The sequence below is a fragment of the Etheostoma cragini genome, chromosome 24 (assembly GCF_013103735.1).
Source record: "Etheostoma cragini isolate CJK2018 chromosome 24, CSU_Ecrag_1.0, whole genome shotgun sequence".
Lineage (NCBI taxonomy): Eukaryota > Metazoa > Chordata > Actinopteri > Perciformes > Percidae > Etheostoma > Etheostoma cragini.
In genome coordinates, this window is record NC_048430.1 from 7,786,477 (window position 1) to 7,801,424 (window position 14,948).

The 14,948-nt window shown below is 43.0% G+C and overlaps 1 protein-coding gene across 2 annotated transcripts in view; it reads right to left on the reverse strand.

Moving 5' to 3' along the window:
- LOC117939143 (histone deacetylase 4-like) overlaps positions 1-13,029 on the reverse strand; it is a 53,559-nt gene extending 40,530 nt beyond the window's left edge. For both annotated transcript variants that reach the window (XM_034864179.1, XM_034864178.1), the window contains exon 1: positions 12,618-13,029. In XM_034864179.1, the coding sequence (XP_034720070.1) occupies positions 12,618-12,639 (22 nt within the window). In that variant the 5' untranslated portion in view covers positions 12,640-13,029. The remainder of the gene's footprint in view (positions 1-12,617) is intronic.
- Positions 13,030-14,948: the final 1,919 nt, after the last annotated feature.

The following is a 14,948-nucleotide window of genomic DNA, read 5'->3' on the forward strand; positions in this document are numbered from 1 at the left end:
GAGGGGAGAGAGGAGGATGAGGCGATGGAAGAAAAACAACAAAAAGGCGCAAAAAGGGAGGAGAGAGAGAGTAGAGGATGGAACTGACATGCATTGCAACAGCACAGATCTACGAATACTGACACACACATTTTCAATATGTATGCGTGTATTTTTAATTCAATACAATTCAATTCAATTCAATTCAATTTTATTTATAGTATCAATTCATAAGAAGAGTTATCTGGAGACACTTTACAGATAGAGTAGGTCTAGACCACTCTATAATTCACAGATAGATGATGAGATGCTTATGATCTTAGCAATCATAAACATCTGATATATATATATATATATATATATATAAAAAGCACAAAGCAGATATCTGAGGCACACAGACATGCAATTATTCCTTTGGATGGTAGATGAAAACCCATGTTAATTCCCTTTGGAGGAATAAAAGAGAGGAAAACAGGCGAGCATCTCACTGTGCATGATCTATTTCTGGAATTCTCTCTGGACCAGACTGGCGTGCACACGCACACACACACACACAATTAGCCATGAAGCTAGGGGGTGCTGAGTACGCGTGTGTATTCATCTCACACCACCTTGCGTGAATTGCTGCACCCACGATACACCAGTCCCTGTGAGGACTTGGGTGTGGACTTCATCACGTCTGGTCTTGTTCGAATCAACCTCAACACACGTGTTAATGTAATTTACTAAATCCTCTCACCAGTAGCTGACGGATATCGCTGCCTGATGTACCATGATAACAAAGGCAAATTTCAAATTCAGACTTTAGCTTGACACGTTGCGCAGGACAAATCTGTGGTCTCACATGCATGCACGCTGTCAGACTTTATGTAAAAGGTGAGGAAATATTGTGAGGACAGATGGTCGCGCCGCCTCGCACTTCGCCTGCCTTTTCCAAAACAAACAACCCCACATGCATGATAGGTGAGAGCTCTGGACGAGCCTATTCAAATGACACACACGGATTTTGCATTGGAAATGAGGTGTGTGATGACACCTGTGGCTTGGAGTGATTCCACGCCGGCTTCTGCGCAAATTGCTGTAAGTGGCTTTACATCTCCGACTTCAGTGTGGGGAATTAGGGGGACAGATGTCTTCGTCTGCGGTTAGTTAGGCAAAGCGTATACACTTTCAGACCAAACCGCACAGTGGATACCTGAGACGCACGTGGAGGGAGCACAGGTGCGTACGGACACACACATCCGTAAGAGGCCGGAGACCGACAACGAGAAGCAAACCACATGCACCGCCACACACCTGCAGAGAAGGGGCCTATACATTGGCAAAAGGGTCCATCAATCTTGAATGTAGCCTAGTTACCCAGGAGCCCCCTCCTCCCGTCAGCTTCCTCCCTCCCTCCTTCTCTTTCTTGCTCTCTATCCTCCTCTCTTCTTGGTCCCGACGGGCAAGCATCGGGAGACAGGGAGCTATAAATAGCCTCGGCTAGCCTCAGGCAGAGAGTCAGTAAGCTCGAGCTAATGCAGCTACCGCTCGCTAAAAACATGCATGTTGTGATCTGCGCTGTGAATGGGGAGGGATGAGGGAGTAATGAGGTAAATGGTGGAGAGCTCCGTCTGCTGCATTGCTTGATGTAGTTTTGTGACAGCGCAGAGAGAGAGAGAGAGAGAGAGGCGAGCTTGCCCCCAGAGTGCATGCTGTATGTTGACAGAGGCCTTTGTTATGTGGGAGGAATGAGATGTCTGTCTGTGCCACTGTGGCGTTTACAAAGAGACACGGTGACAGAGAGAAAGAGGAGGAAGGACGCTCCAGCCTCATTACATTCAGTGCACTTCCGTTCTGGCTGCTTCGTCCAGGGTGACTCCAGTGAGCAAGGTGAACCAGACAGGAACAATACGATTAATCAAACACGCCTCTCCTTGAAGAGCCTTTTCCTCTGGGTCGCAAATTTGCTTCCCGAGGGCACCGGCTGACGTCACGGCGACTGATAAAAGAGAATGGGTGACCCCTGTGTGGGCCGCCGACAGTTTGCGTCCAGCGAACAGTCGGAGACAACCATCTGACCCTCATTTCATGCTAGGAGAGTCTGAAAAAACACAGCGGTAATGCAATTTGGCATGATGTCTAAGTGCTTCTTTGTGCCTCTCTGTGAATGGCGTCGTTTGATACGAAGTCACAGATGTGTTGGGAATCGGGAATTTGACTGTCCAAAACACACTGAGGTCATGAGACGAGAAGACCAATGAAAAGATCAAAAACCAAAGCTGCAGAGATGTGGGAGCCAGAAACGCATCAATGAGACACAAAAACATGCATAGGACTTATCCTCGGACTCGGAGAGTTGGATTTTCAGTGTCTACAGGTTCGATTTATGAATGTAATATAACAGCGGCTGTTAAATAGGGATTGGTATGAGATTTATTAGCTCATTTATAATTTAAGCAGTGTGAGTTTGAACTACTGTTCATAAAGCAGCAAAAGTTTGGGACTAAGCTACATCTTGATTAAGAATGAATGGTCAGAGTAAGCTGGAGGTGGATAAAGCTTGCAGAGAAGCTTTGGTTTGATTTATTTTCTTCCTGATTGAGTATTCGGTATTTCATCCATGTAAAACCAAACTGCTAAACTGGAATACAGAGTTGACAGTCGGATATCTGAAGAAGAAACGGCTTTTTAGATTTCAAGATGCTGTGGTTCAATAAAAATGCATGCTGGCAGTGACTATGCATCATGATTAAACAATGCCACGATACTACATAGAGGGTGTCGTAACAAATCCCCATATTGGAGGTCCAATGCTCATGGATATCAATGGCAGAAAACTGCATTTCTAACCATAGATAAGCTATAAAAGGGGTTTCTCCGATTTTTTCCCTGTGCATTCTGGGATAGACTGCAGCCCCCTGCAGTGACCCAGCGCAGCAATAATTATTGGTATAATAAATAGATAAATTTGGATTTGGAGAGATTTGGAAAGCATGGGAAGCCGGACCTAATAACAACATTACAACATACACCCACAAAATGTGAGATGCTCTGCAGCTACTATGCATACAGAGCAACATGGGCACCATTTAGTATTCGCTAGATTTGTCTTGACTCTTTCAAGTCCCAGCAATGATCATAGTTTGACACAGTTGCACAACGGTCGTACTTCCTTGATGCCGAGGCCAGACATCCGTGCTCTATGTCAAGCCCGGTGGAGCATCATGTCAAAAGGCACAAGGATAGGGCTCAGGGGAGGCAGTGTAAACCGTAATTGCCGCTGACAGCTCGTTGGCAGAACACAGTGGATCCTGTTTCTCGGCTGGGACGGGACAAAAGACACGGGGACAAAAGATGTGTCCCGTTCCTCTCATTAACTCATGTTCCCTCTCTGCTGTCTCTGTCCTAATACCAATTAAAAACTGAGGTTTACTAACGTACCCGGACACATATAAAGGCCATGAATACTCCAGGTGTTTGTTTTTTGTGGGGGGTGGGTGGGTGGGTGTGGCAGGACAGAGCTGGGTGCCGCGCTCCATTTGCACAGGGGAGGACAAAGCAGAGCTTGTTCTTATTGGCGGTTCACTTGACCCTCTCTGGGTTTGTTCCGGGATGGACTGTTTGTCATGTTCAGCCAAGCTGGTGGCACATCGGAGGACAGAACTAACGAACCGTCTGGCTGGCAGGGACCTGAGCTCTGTTCACCAAGGGTGGGAACATTTTTTTTTTGTTTGCACTCATCTACAATTTCGTAACTCGGTTTTGTCGGAGAGAGACAACATGTCAGCGCAAGTGGATGGCAGACAAACACGACAATCAAGGCTTGAAATGACCCTCGACGAGGCTGACCGCCGCACAAAAGAGGCACGTTGTGTGACGCACGCACTCGTCCCGCTCCCCGTTTGTAGCAGCACGACGCACGGCAACGAACCGCTCAATCGTGGAGAGTAGAATCAACACGGGAGAGCACATATAATGATTGTTTGTTCGCCGTGCGCATATCTTGTGTGTGTGCTTCTAAAAATAGACTCAGGGATAAGCCGGGCCCTCTTTATTGCAGCGGGGAAAAAATGTTAACCCCTTCACCCCTGGTTTTGAGCGTGGATGTGTGATTGCGTGCATTTGGATAAGAGGATGTAAGGGGGGTCACGTAATGGAGTAAAGGATGAGATAAATGTAAATGAAATGCATAAACCATCATACACTTTGGACTTGGATTCATAGATCTGTAGTCCACCACTGCAGAAGAGCTTTTACTTTTACTTTGTTATAAAAAGGATTTTATTTTTTCACACTTTGTCTCAACTGTTGTTTTTTTTCTCTGACATATGCCCAGGGAGGAATGATGAGTCTTTCTCAAGAGCACCTCAGGGTCCTCACTTTCTCTCACGTGGGAAAGTGTTTCTCATTCCCTTTTTCCCCATTTCCCAGTACAAGCGAGTGACCTTGCAGTCCCAAAGCCACTGATGCCCCCTTAATAATATCTGGCAGTTGTAACAGAAAGCAAATCCATCACGTAGACTTATGGAGCTCAGTGCATATTCTTTCAGGAAGACTTCTAAATAACATCAATCACCGCTATTCAGCTGTTAAGAGGCGTTCCCTTTTCAGTAAACCAACCAAAATTGGTCATGAAATTAATGATCGAATCACCTCTCTTTCTATCAGCTGTCTTTTTAGGGTAACTTGCAACCCTCCTCCTCCTCCCTTTCACCTCCGGTCGCCCTTAACCACGGCAACCTGGTCCCTGAGTCCCTGACGGCTCCTTCGTTCGGTCTCCGAGTTCCTTCTCGAACATCGCCAGTGTCTAGGCTCCATCAGCGGGGATTTGTATAGCCTCTCTACCTCTTTAAAACATGTTTTGACAACGGAGTCTAATCCCCAAAGACTCTGTGCATTTCCTATTATGCTTATGTACAATAAGTCTCTCCTGGTAGAAATAGTCCACTCAGAGATCTGTGAGCACCGTGTACTGCAGTGTTTATCAAATACAGGGGTGAGACCCAAAGATGGGTAGTCAAATCACTCTGGAGGGATTATTCCCCTCCCCCCCAACCCAAAAAGGTGCTGGTTGTCAAAATTGACGAGGCTAAAAAACATGAACTTGAATGTCAGTGTAAAACCTACTTTCTGTCCCTGCTGTGTACAATAACACAACATACGAGGCTGTCAGCAGCAGGGTGAAGGTGAAGGTGAACGTGCAGATGTATTAGAGCCTTCCCTAATAAAGCTACCAGATTAGTTTGTTGGCCTTGACAACAGTAATTATAGTATGAGAATCCAGGAGGTAGGGCTGGCCGATCCAAGAGGGTGTGTGTGTGTGTGTGTGTGTGTGTTTAACTGCTCCGATCCCATTGAGAGATCCCCTACCAGTGTGTGATATATTTTGTTATGTTTTAACAGCTGTATCTTTGTTGTCGGTCTGGCTCAGGTTAAACTCTCAAACAATGAACGTCAGAGAACTTTCCTTTATCATCCAGTTATGACTGAAAAAGAACATAAATAAACTACTTTAACGTAGATTTTCTTTAGGGCTTTACTACGTGGTATCAGTGCATACCTTCCAGTACTTCCCGATACCAGAGTTTTAGGCAGTATCATGGCGATATAAATACTTGTATGGGTATGAGATATTTCTCATCTCACTCTTTGAAGGTGGCGTCAGTGAAAAACGCATTTGTGAATACATATGCATTTACCGTACAGTGTGTTATAGCGTTCTGTGTCCCATGTATCAATTTGTCCCTGTATACTGTAAACCCTACATCAGGGTATATATGCGTGTACTACCTTGTCCGTAGTACTACTTTACGTCAGCAGCAGTCCCCCCGCCCGTGTGCCTAAGCTACAGACCAGATAGTAAATCTGCTGCAGATCTAGTTTCATATCGGGATTCAGAAAAAAAATAAGAACCAGATTACAATACTTAAAGGAGTAGTTCCACATTTTGAGAAACAGGCTTATTTGCTTTTTTTAAACTGAGAGTTAGATGAGATGATCAACTTTCTTTGTTGTTCCCTGCTTTTCAAACACTTGGCAGGAGTTGAGTATTGAGTGTGTTACGTCACCTTACTGTCAATCGCCTGACACCCTCAGAAAGAAATGAAAAGTCCCAACCAAGACTGACACATGTGGTCAAACAAGCTTTACTGTCGGCAGACAGTTCCAATAACAAAGCCTTTCCCTCTAACCAGTATCCATAAATCTATCTTGACTAACGTCAACACAAGTTGACTAGTTGGTACACGACTTCAATCTGTACATGGCAAGCTTCAAATCTACCAGCGCCTGAAGCCTGAAGAGACTAATCCAAAACCTGACTGCACTGAACTTTATTTTCCTTACTGTTTTTGTCGTGTTTCAGGGTCACACAGAGCTAGAATCAGTTGGGCTTGTAGCCTAGATACCACTGAGCCTTCGAGGAAAGGAGCACTGTATCAAGTTCACCGGTTCACAACCATAAAAGGCACTCACGCCCACACAGACTCTGCAAAATAAAGCAGTAAAAAAAAAAAAAAATCAAATCTGAACAGTTTGGATCCGGCTGCAGACGTGGTTCTCATAGTGTTTGTGGAATGTGTTAATTTGACATTCTTTGCATGAAACAATGTAAAGTTCAAACCTCTCATTCACAAATAATCACTTGCAGTAACTGGTACTTACTTACCAACCACGTACTGGCCTCAGTGTGTGTGTGAGTGTGTGTGTGTGTGTGTGTGTGTGTGTGACTCATGTGCAGTCCCAGCTATTGCTCCAGTGGTAAACAGTGGCAGACTTTCCTGGAAAGCCGCTGCACTTCTGACTAAGGCAAAAACAAATTGTTGCCAGCTCGTGGCTTCACCTTTCTTTCTTTAATAAGACCCTGTAACAACTTGAGGAGGCTGCCTTTAAAACTTCTGTCTTCATTTCCACTTCCAGCTCATCCTGCCTGCATCAATTTCACAACGAGGCACCCGAGATCAAGCGGCTCGGCTTGTTATGGTGGTAAAAGACCGACGTGAGCGATGCATCCAATCCTTCCATGAAAAATGAGGAGATAGTGACAGCAGAGATAAAATGATTTAACTGCTATCATCTGGATTTAACAGGTTTCTCTACAATAATAAACATATTCTTTTTTTCATTGATGTTGTGTGAAAAATTAATCCAAAAATATGGCCTTTACTGCATTTGTAAGGTTAACCCTATTGGTTAATGTATGTATGTATCACTTAGCGTTGTCTGCCCTAAGATTACACAATGGTGCATCTCTAATATGTCTTGTTCTGGGTGTGTACAGTATGTTGCAGCTGTCCTGTGCTATTAATGAAGTCTTTTTCCAGTCCCCCAACAGTACATTATACTGTATGTTGATTTCAAAAAAAATACTACCCATTCTTTTGAGGATGTGGTTTTTGTGGTCTCCCTCTTTATCTGGACATGGGGGGCCGAAGCCAGATCCTCACCAGGAACTGATACAGGGTGCTAATGGCAAGTGACCACAACCACAGAGGGGCCCCAGAGAATCATGGCAAACCCTGAGATTGGACATTTTCGAGTAAAGCATCCTATTCGGCAAAAATACACATTTGAAGGGTCACTGAATCCCAAAAGAGACTACACATACTTTAAATATTTTTTTTTGTAAATTTGGCAGGGCGGTAACCCTGAGAGTAGAAAAGATCAGCTGTTCAGAAACTTACTTGCTAAGATTTAAGCTCTGAAAATAAAAAATAAAATGCATACGTTGCACATATATTATGCAAAGGTATTTGAAAAATTGTTATTACCAATACATCCTGAGCGTGATATTTACAGAGGCCGCCCCATTCAACCAAACATGGTCAACATGTTAGCTCATTGCTAAGCACGAGTGTAAAACAAACGTCGCCAGCTAATGTGCTCAAGCTCTGGGTACACGGAGTAATCCCTCCTGCGAAAAAACCCTCCAACCCCGTTCGCTGATATGGCCGCAAAAAAAGACGGATGTCGAGGGCCGCGTTGGCCTGACCCCTTTTTGTTCCGGGAAATATAAACCCAACAAAGCGCTTCACTTTTCTAGGAAGAGATTTATGGTAAATTATATTTAATCTAAAAATCCCACTGCTGCTGTAATAAAGAAAATGAGTAAGCCCTGGCTCCAAAACGTGTGTGCTAGTAAGCTCATTTACAGATTACAAAAATGGAACGCAAGCAGGCCGACAGGCATGCGCGCTCACAAATACCCGCCAGAGCTGCATGCACATGCAAACACACACACACACACACACATACATAAACACATACATAGACACACATATATACACATACACACACGTGGCTTTACTTAGAGGGCTGGTACATTATTGGAAAAAAGTGCACAGCAAGCTCGGAAAAAGGTTGACAGCTTTGGATCGCAATGCAAATACAACCAAGGCGTGGATCTGAAAGTCTCATTGTTCACCATGACAACAAAGCCAATGTTGTTCAATTGCCCTCAATATACAGTTTTTTGCAGTCCCTTTGCTACTAATTTCAGAACATTGATGTCATTTTTCCAAACTCTAGACACCAAACGGTCATCACTTGTCCCAAAGGCTGTCCAATGTTCAAAACATTGCATCGTGCATTCATATCTTTAAAGACATCTTGCACAATCGTCGGTTCAAAAAACTAATTTATTGTGAAATACCACTGAAACGTTACTTTAGATCAACCACACATAAGCTACCCATAGTTTCACTGTGTTATTGTTCGTACGATTATTAAATATTGTAGTACAAAATAGGTGATACGTGTTTCATTACGGTAAGAGATGAAAATACATCCCTGTAAAAGCACTGCAGTAGTAGAGAGAATACTACAGACACATTGGAATCACGGGACAAAATCTGGAATGTATCGATGAAAAACAATACGGTACAATCACAACAACAACAACAACACAACTTCATCTACTCTGTCATGTGGATTTGGCATTACGAGCAATGCAACAGTTACTTATCATTTTGAGCGGTTGTATCCACTGATCTCTGTAATGAAATGAATAGACGATCGTTTAAATTGTATTGTGTGAATTGCTTATAAAGTACTTTGATGTTAAGTTGTCATATTAAACTAGTATTTTTTGCTAAGTGAACAACTGATCTTAGGTTTATGTGTATTGTATCCAAGCAGTTGAAACAGTTTTGAAAAAAAAGTGCATTTTGATCATTGCTTGTGACTTCTGTGTGTAGAGTTTTGAAAAATGAAACCAAAGTTGTCGAATTAGTGCCAAAGTGATTGTAACAAACTGTAAAACAAATTCAACTTAACAGCTGCAGACGGCCTGGATGCAACCTGTAGCCACAGGATCAATTTCCTTGCATATACGTATTTCTCAAAAGAAAAAAACGAGAAACCGGACTCATGCACGTCTATAACCGATTCCTTACCATGCAACATTCTCATTTCTGTAAATATCACTGACGTAAATATTTCAGTGAAAAAAACAAAGGTCTGACAAGCGCCACAAGGCCATAGCGTTGCACTTTTTTTTCTTCTTTTTTTTTTACATTTCATGTCTTTTAATGTCTCTTGGCTGCCTCTTTCTGTCTCTCTCTCTCTGTGCACTGACATCCAACAAGTGTCTCTAAACTGTCATTCAAACAAGAGAAGCAACACCTTGAACTGACGCCCACACTTGGCAGCACTCTGAGGGGCCGAGATCGTCTCCTCTGGCGGCTTTTCGGAAGGCAAACAAGACAGTGAGAAGCAGCAGCTGCTGGTATGAATTGTCTCTCCGGGACACACAAAAGATCCCGACTATTTTGGTGCTGTGGTGGGAGGTGAGAGGTGAGTTAACACGGGTGCCAGTCGTATTATGGGTGGCCCTGTTTGGCCCTCCAGTGGGAAGCAAACTGTGGAGATGATGGGAGTCGGAGGAGAGCAGCGTGGGAAATTAAAAACAGCTCCATCTTATTATATTTTGACAGGCGCTGGTTAGTTTATCTGCTCTATCAGCTCCTGCGGCCCCTGGCCAGAGTGACGTTCCGCGCCTTGGCTGGGTTCGGATCTGGGCATCGATTCATATTTAACCATTTGCCTCCTTCCAACAATATCGTAATTGTGATAAAATAATATTAAAAAAGGTATCATTTCAACAGCAAAACGTTTCGAGGATAAAAGCAATTTTTTATCTGCGTGAGTCTGGAGTCTACATGACTGATTTCATTGTTAAATTGGCTTTTTGAAGATTCAATGTACTCTTCGTGTAATGAAAGACTAAGATGCTATTAGAGCTGGGCAATATATGGATATTATATCCATATCATGATATGAGACTAGATATTGTCTTAGCTTTTGGATAAACTAATATCATAATAGTGCATGAGTGGTGTGTTTTCCTGGTTTTTAAAGACTGCATTACAGTAAAGTGATGTCATTTTCTGAACTTACCAGAATGTTGTGGACCTGTTCTATTATTTTCCTTTACCCACTTAGTCGTTACATCTACATTACTGATGATTATGTATCTAAAATGTCATTATGGAAGTATTTTGTGAAAGCACCAATAGTCAAAACTACAATAATGTTCCGGTACCAATATTGAGGTACAAAAATATCGTGATGTATGATTTCGTCCATAGTCCACAGTTCTAGATGCTACTGCGTTGCATTATGGGAAATGTAGGATAGTGTTTTTTGGAGCTTGACCGATACCATAGGATCAAACTGACAGAATGTCTCAGCCCCTGCTGCTTTCATTTTAAATTTATTTTAGATTTATCTCTTGTCCCCTTTATGGAAGTGCAATTAGTGGGGTACTACCCCTTTAAGACATTTCTAAAAATGTATGAGAACTTTTCAAAGTCTTTATTTTTATTAATAAAGTGAACTCAGAAGCAATCATAGCGATATACAGAATGTTGCCTCGTACTTCATCATAAAAACACAAATATGATAGTTAAAACGCACCTAGAAAGAAATGACTGATTATCATTTGAACATGTCCTCCAACTTAAATGTATATTAGAATTTATTTAAGATGATGAACACACCTTCGACCATTATATATGCCGGTTATCATCACTTCACACGCATATGTCGGCCAATATCAGTGTCAAAATCCTTTCTTAGGCTCAGCAGGGCGTTCATCTCGTCAGCCCTGATTGAAGAAGAGATGAGTGGATGTGTAAAGGAATAGGAATGGGCTGTCTAACGACAACTGTCGGGGCTCATTAATCTGAGGTTAATCTGACAATTAAATGTGATTCGCCCTTACTTGGGGACAGGGAAAGTGAGTCAACACTAGGATAGGGCAATCGAGAACCTGTTCCAGCTTGGAATCATTTCTGAAATTCCAATTCCAATGGAGTCTTTTCAGTTACAAATTGAACACATGCAAGTTTGGATTTCCGTGACAACCACCATTCTTTCAGGCACAGTAAGCGGCGCTCTAAAGTGTGGCTTGAAAAAGCCCGGTACTACTGTAAATCACCACTGAATCAAAAATAAAGCTGTCCTCTCATCTGTGAAATAAGCATGTGACCCGTTTCAACTCCACCTCTCAACTGAGAGACAATAAGGAAGAATCAGACATGGGAACCACACGACTGGACAACCGACACCATGGCCAGACGTCCGTGGACAAAGTGTCTTCTCCGGAAGACACGTATGCAACTTCAACAGCATACACATGTGCCCCAGAGTACTGAATAGCCCCACTACCGTCTGTGGTGAGTTGGAGCCGTTGGAGGGCTGAGGCTGCAGCTCGTTCGTATCCCTCGTGGCCCGGTGGTTACCTCAGCTGTGGTATTTATATTGCACACACTCCTAGGTGTACAAAGTAAACACAGTCAACACTGTCAGGTACCACTCCAACCAGAGCAGGGAGCTTCATCTGCCAGCTGCATCCCGAATAATTTATCAGCTCGCTAAAACACAAGCTTCTAAACTGAGCTTGATTGGGTGTCAAAGAAGAGAGTAGACTCTGCTAATGAGCCCTTGTTATGGACTTTTTCTCTCACCCGCTGGAGCTCATTCATATTGAATCAAGCCAATTAACAGTCATAAAACCAGATTAAAATGTTTTATTGCGTTTCGGCGAGCTGCGATCTGTCTGTGCTCAAAATCAAAATGCCCGTATGACAGATGTAGCCGCGGAGAGATTGTCCCCTTAATGGGACTGCATCGAGGAGCTTAATTCTCATTACTGCACACTTGACAGACAGTGCATAGGCAGAGAAGATGCTCCAAAAATGGCATGTGCATTCAGTTCTCTCACTTTCAAAAAAAGAGTTAAATATTTCTTTTTTTTCCAGCTTAATCTCGCATGTTTTATCAGTATCCCACACTGGTATTTGTGCACCTTTTGTGTTAACATATAAGTATTTATATCCAGTATTTATCCTATCCAACTGATGGATTACGCTTTTAAATTAGGAATTTCCCCAAAACATAAATGAACAGACGCAGGAAGTCAAAAAATGTCCAGCAAAATGTACTTTAACGGGGGATTATAATTTGCATGCATGGATTTAACTTTGCTATCTGTGGTGACATTAGACTTGAAATTACCCCAGAAAAAAAAAAAGCTGTTGAGTCAAATTGGGATGTTGAGACTTTAACCTAAATGGGTTATTAGCACAAGCAACGTGAGTAATTTCCACCTGACTGACAAGGAAACAACAAGTATAATGTATTGACATAGATCTTACCTTGGTGGCTGTGTGATGTCATCACTGATGGGTGGGTCAGGTGCGTGTCCACGCGATACGGCAGATGAGCGCCCGGCTTGGTGTGTGTATTGCAGAACAGATGTGTGTTTGCCGGAGTGCAGATGTGATTACAGGGTGGCAATCAGGAGGTTATTATCCTGCCAAAACTGTGGATGTGGATGTGTCGGTGTGTCTGTGTGTTTGTGTGTGTGTGTGTGTGTGTGCAGGCTGATTTAACACTCAGGACAGTCCGTCAATAATTCCTCAAGCAGGATGTAAACAGGAAGTAAACTTCCAGCAGCAAGAGCCAATCCCCATGAAGCTTTTGATTTGGCTACTCCAACCACAGAGGCAGCTTGCTGTCTAGACCCGGTACCAACCTATCAGAGAGGATAAAAAGGACCATGAGGTAAACAGATTTTAAATTTGGAAAAGGGAGAACACTGATATGAGTTGAGAGAATAGATATCAGGAGATAAAAAAACTGCATAGCTCTATTAATGTCTCGCACACACACAGCTCTTTTCCAAGTTATTTACACTATCAATCTTTCAGTGACACTAATTTGAAAATGGTATCTGTATAGACCTGATGGCTTGGACATCTATAATTGTTAAAAGAACTCTGACAGTTTTACGTCCATCAAAGCAATTACATTATCTACCGTAGGCCTGCATCTAATGATTATAAGGTTAATGTTGAAATGCTGAATAAGCAATAAGACTTCAAAAGTTGTCCGATTGATTGTAAAAAAGGAACACTTACAACTTATTACAACATCTTTATTTCTTGTTCATAAAGCCGATTCTTAAATCCTGCTCCTTGAAAGTTATTTTAAAGTAAAATACTGTTGCCGTGCAGATCCAAGACCGGCGTCAAAAACTCATTACAATCTCAAGTTAAACCTCGGGCTTATGCTGCGAGAAGCTGTAACCCAACCAAGCAATAAATTGCTTGTTACAGAAATAGTTTCTTTTTGATTATGGTGCTACAAAATCAAGAAAAAAACATGGAAGTATGTATTACTTTCAGTGTACAGTAGAAATGGATAAAAACAGCCCTTTAAGTGTTATGAACATTTGAATTTTACAGCGCAGAAACCTTTGATTTTTGTATTTGTTTTGGGGATAAATGATCTTTTGTTGGTTTTTGGCAGTAACAGGATTACATTTGTTTGCCGTTTCTGGAAATAATTAATCGTTCTTTTCTTTGTTTTCAGAGAGTAGCCTGAATCACGGGGTAAAACTGCCCCAGGGCGAGGTGGGTGAAGGGTGATGGCATAGGGTTAGCGTGCATGTTCACGTCATTGTGTGTGTGTGTGTGTATGTGTGTGTGTTGGCAGAGGTCTCAGAGGTCCTCTAAAGCAGGATGGATGCATGTGCGTGTGTGCGTCCATTTAGAGGGGGGTGGGTCTCAAGACAAGAAGGCCAGACAGTGCTGCCGCGGGACAAATTGCCCCCAAAAAAGTCGGTCAGTGCACACACTTGCGCTTTGTGATGGAAAAGCAAGGAGGGGTGGAGCGAGGGGGGGGGGGGGGGGGGCAACTCATGTGTCTCAGGGAGGAACTGACACCCCATGGGGGGGCTTCATGTAACACCATTCTCCCAGGGCATCTCATCTGTCTCGAGAGGGGTATTCGTGTGTGTGCATCCTAGGCCATTGTCCCTGAAAGAGCTTGCCTGATGCAGGGTGACATATCTGGGGAGACGAGCCCTGAAGCCCAAAATGATGAAATAATCCAAACACAGATCTGGAAGATGGGTTAAAACCACAGTTACAATGGATAATGATCCAAATAATAGCAAGTAACTCGCTTGTATCTCCAAAAAACTAAAAAGCATTCATTAAGCATGTAACTTAATGACACTAGCTGTTATAAATGCATGTCCCAAAAAGGTGGGTAGGCTACTAACGCTGCACTCCAGTCCAAACTCAAACTCCTTCACATATCTACCGACAGAATTCACCATGTCTGACTAATAGTTCGTGCTACAAACCGTTTAGTTCGCTTAACGAGCCCGTAAACTAGCCGTAATGTGTTGCTTTCACGTCGCTTTTACAGCTCCAACAACCCGTACGCCCCCATTCACAAAAAAAAAGATTGACGCATGCAGAGAATTACCACCGCCCATCCCGAACCATTCACACACACTGGAACACACACTTACGCAGGCCTGTAGCTTCATTTTGCGAATTTCTTCTCGCCAATAACACAAGTATAGAGCGATAGAGGCGTTGGCACTATGTATGTTGCATTAATGCCTAGGGCTCGGCCGTGTACTAAAAATAGCTCAGCAACAATCAGCATAATAAACATCGCCCGTCCTCCCC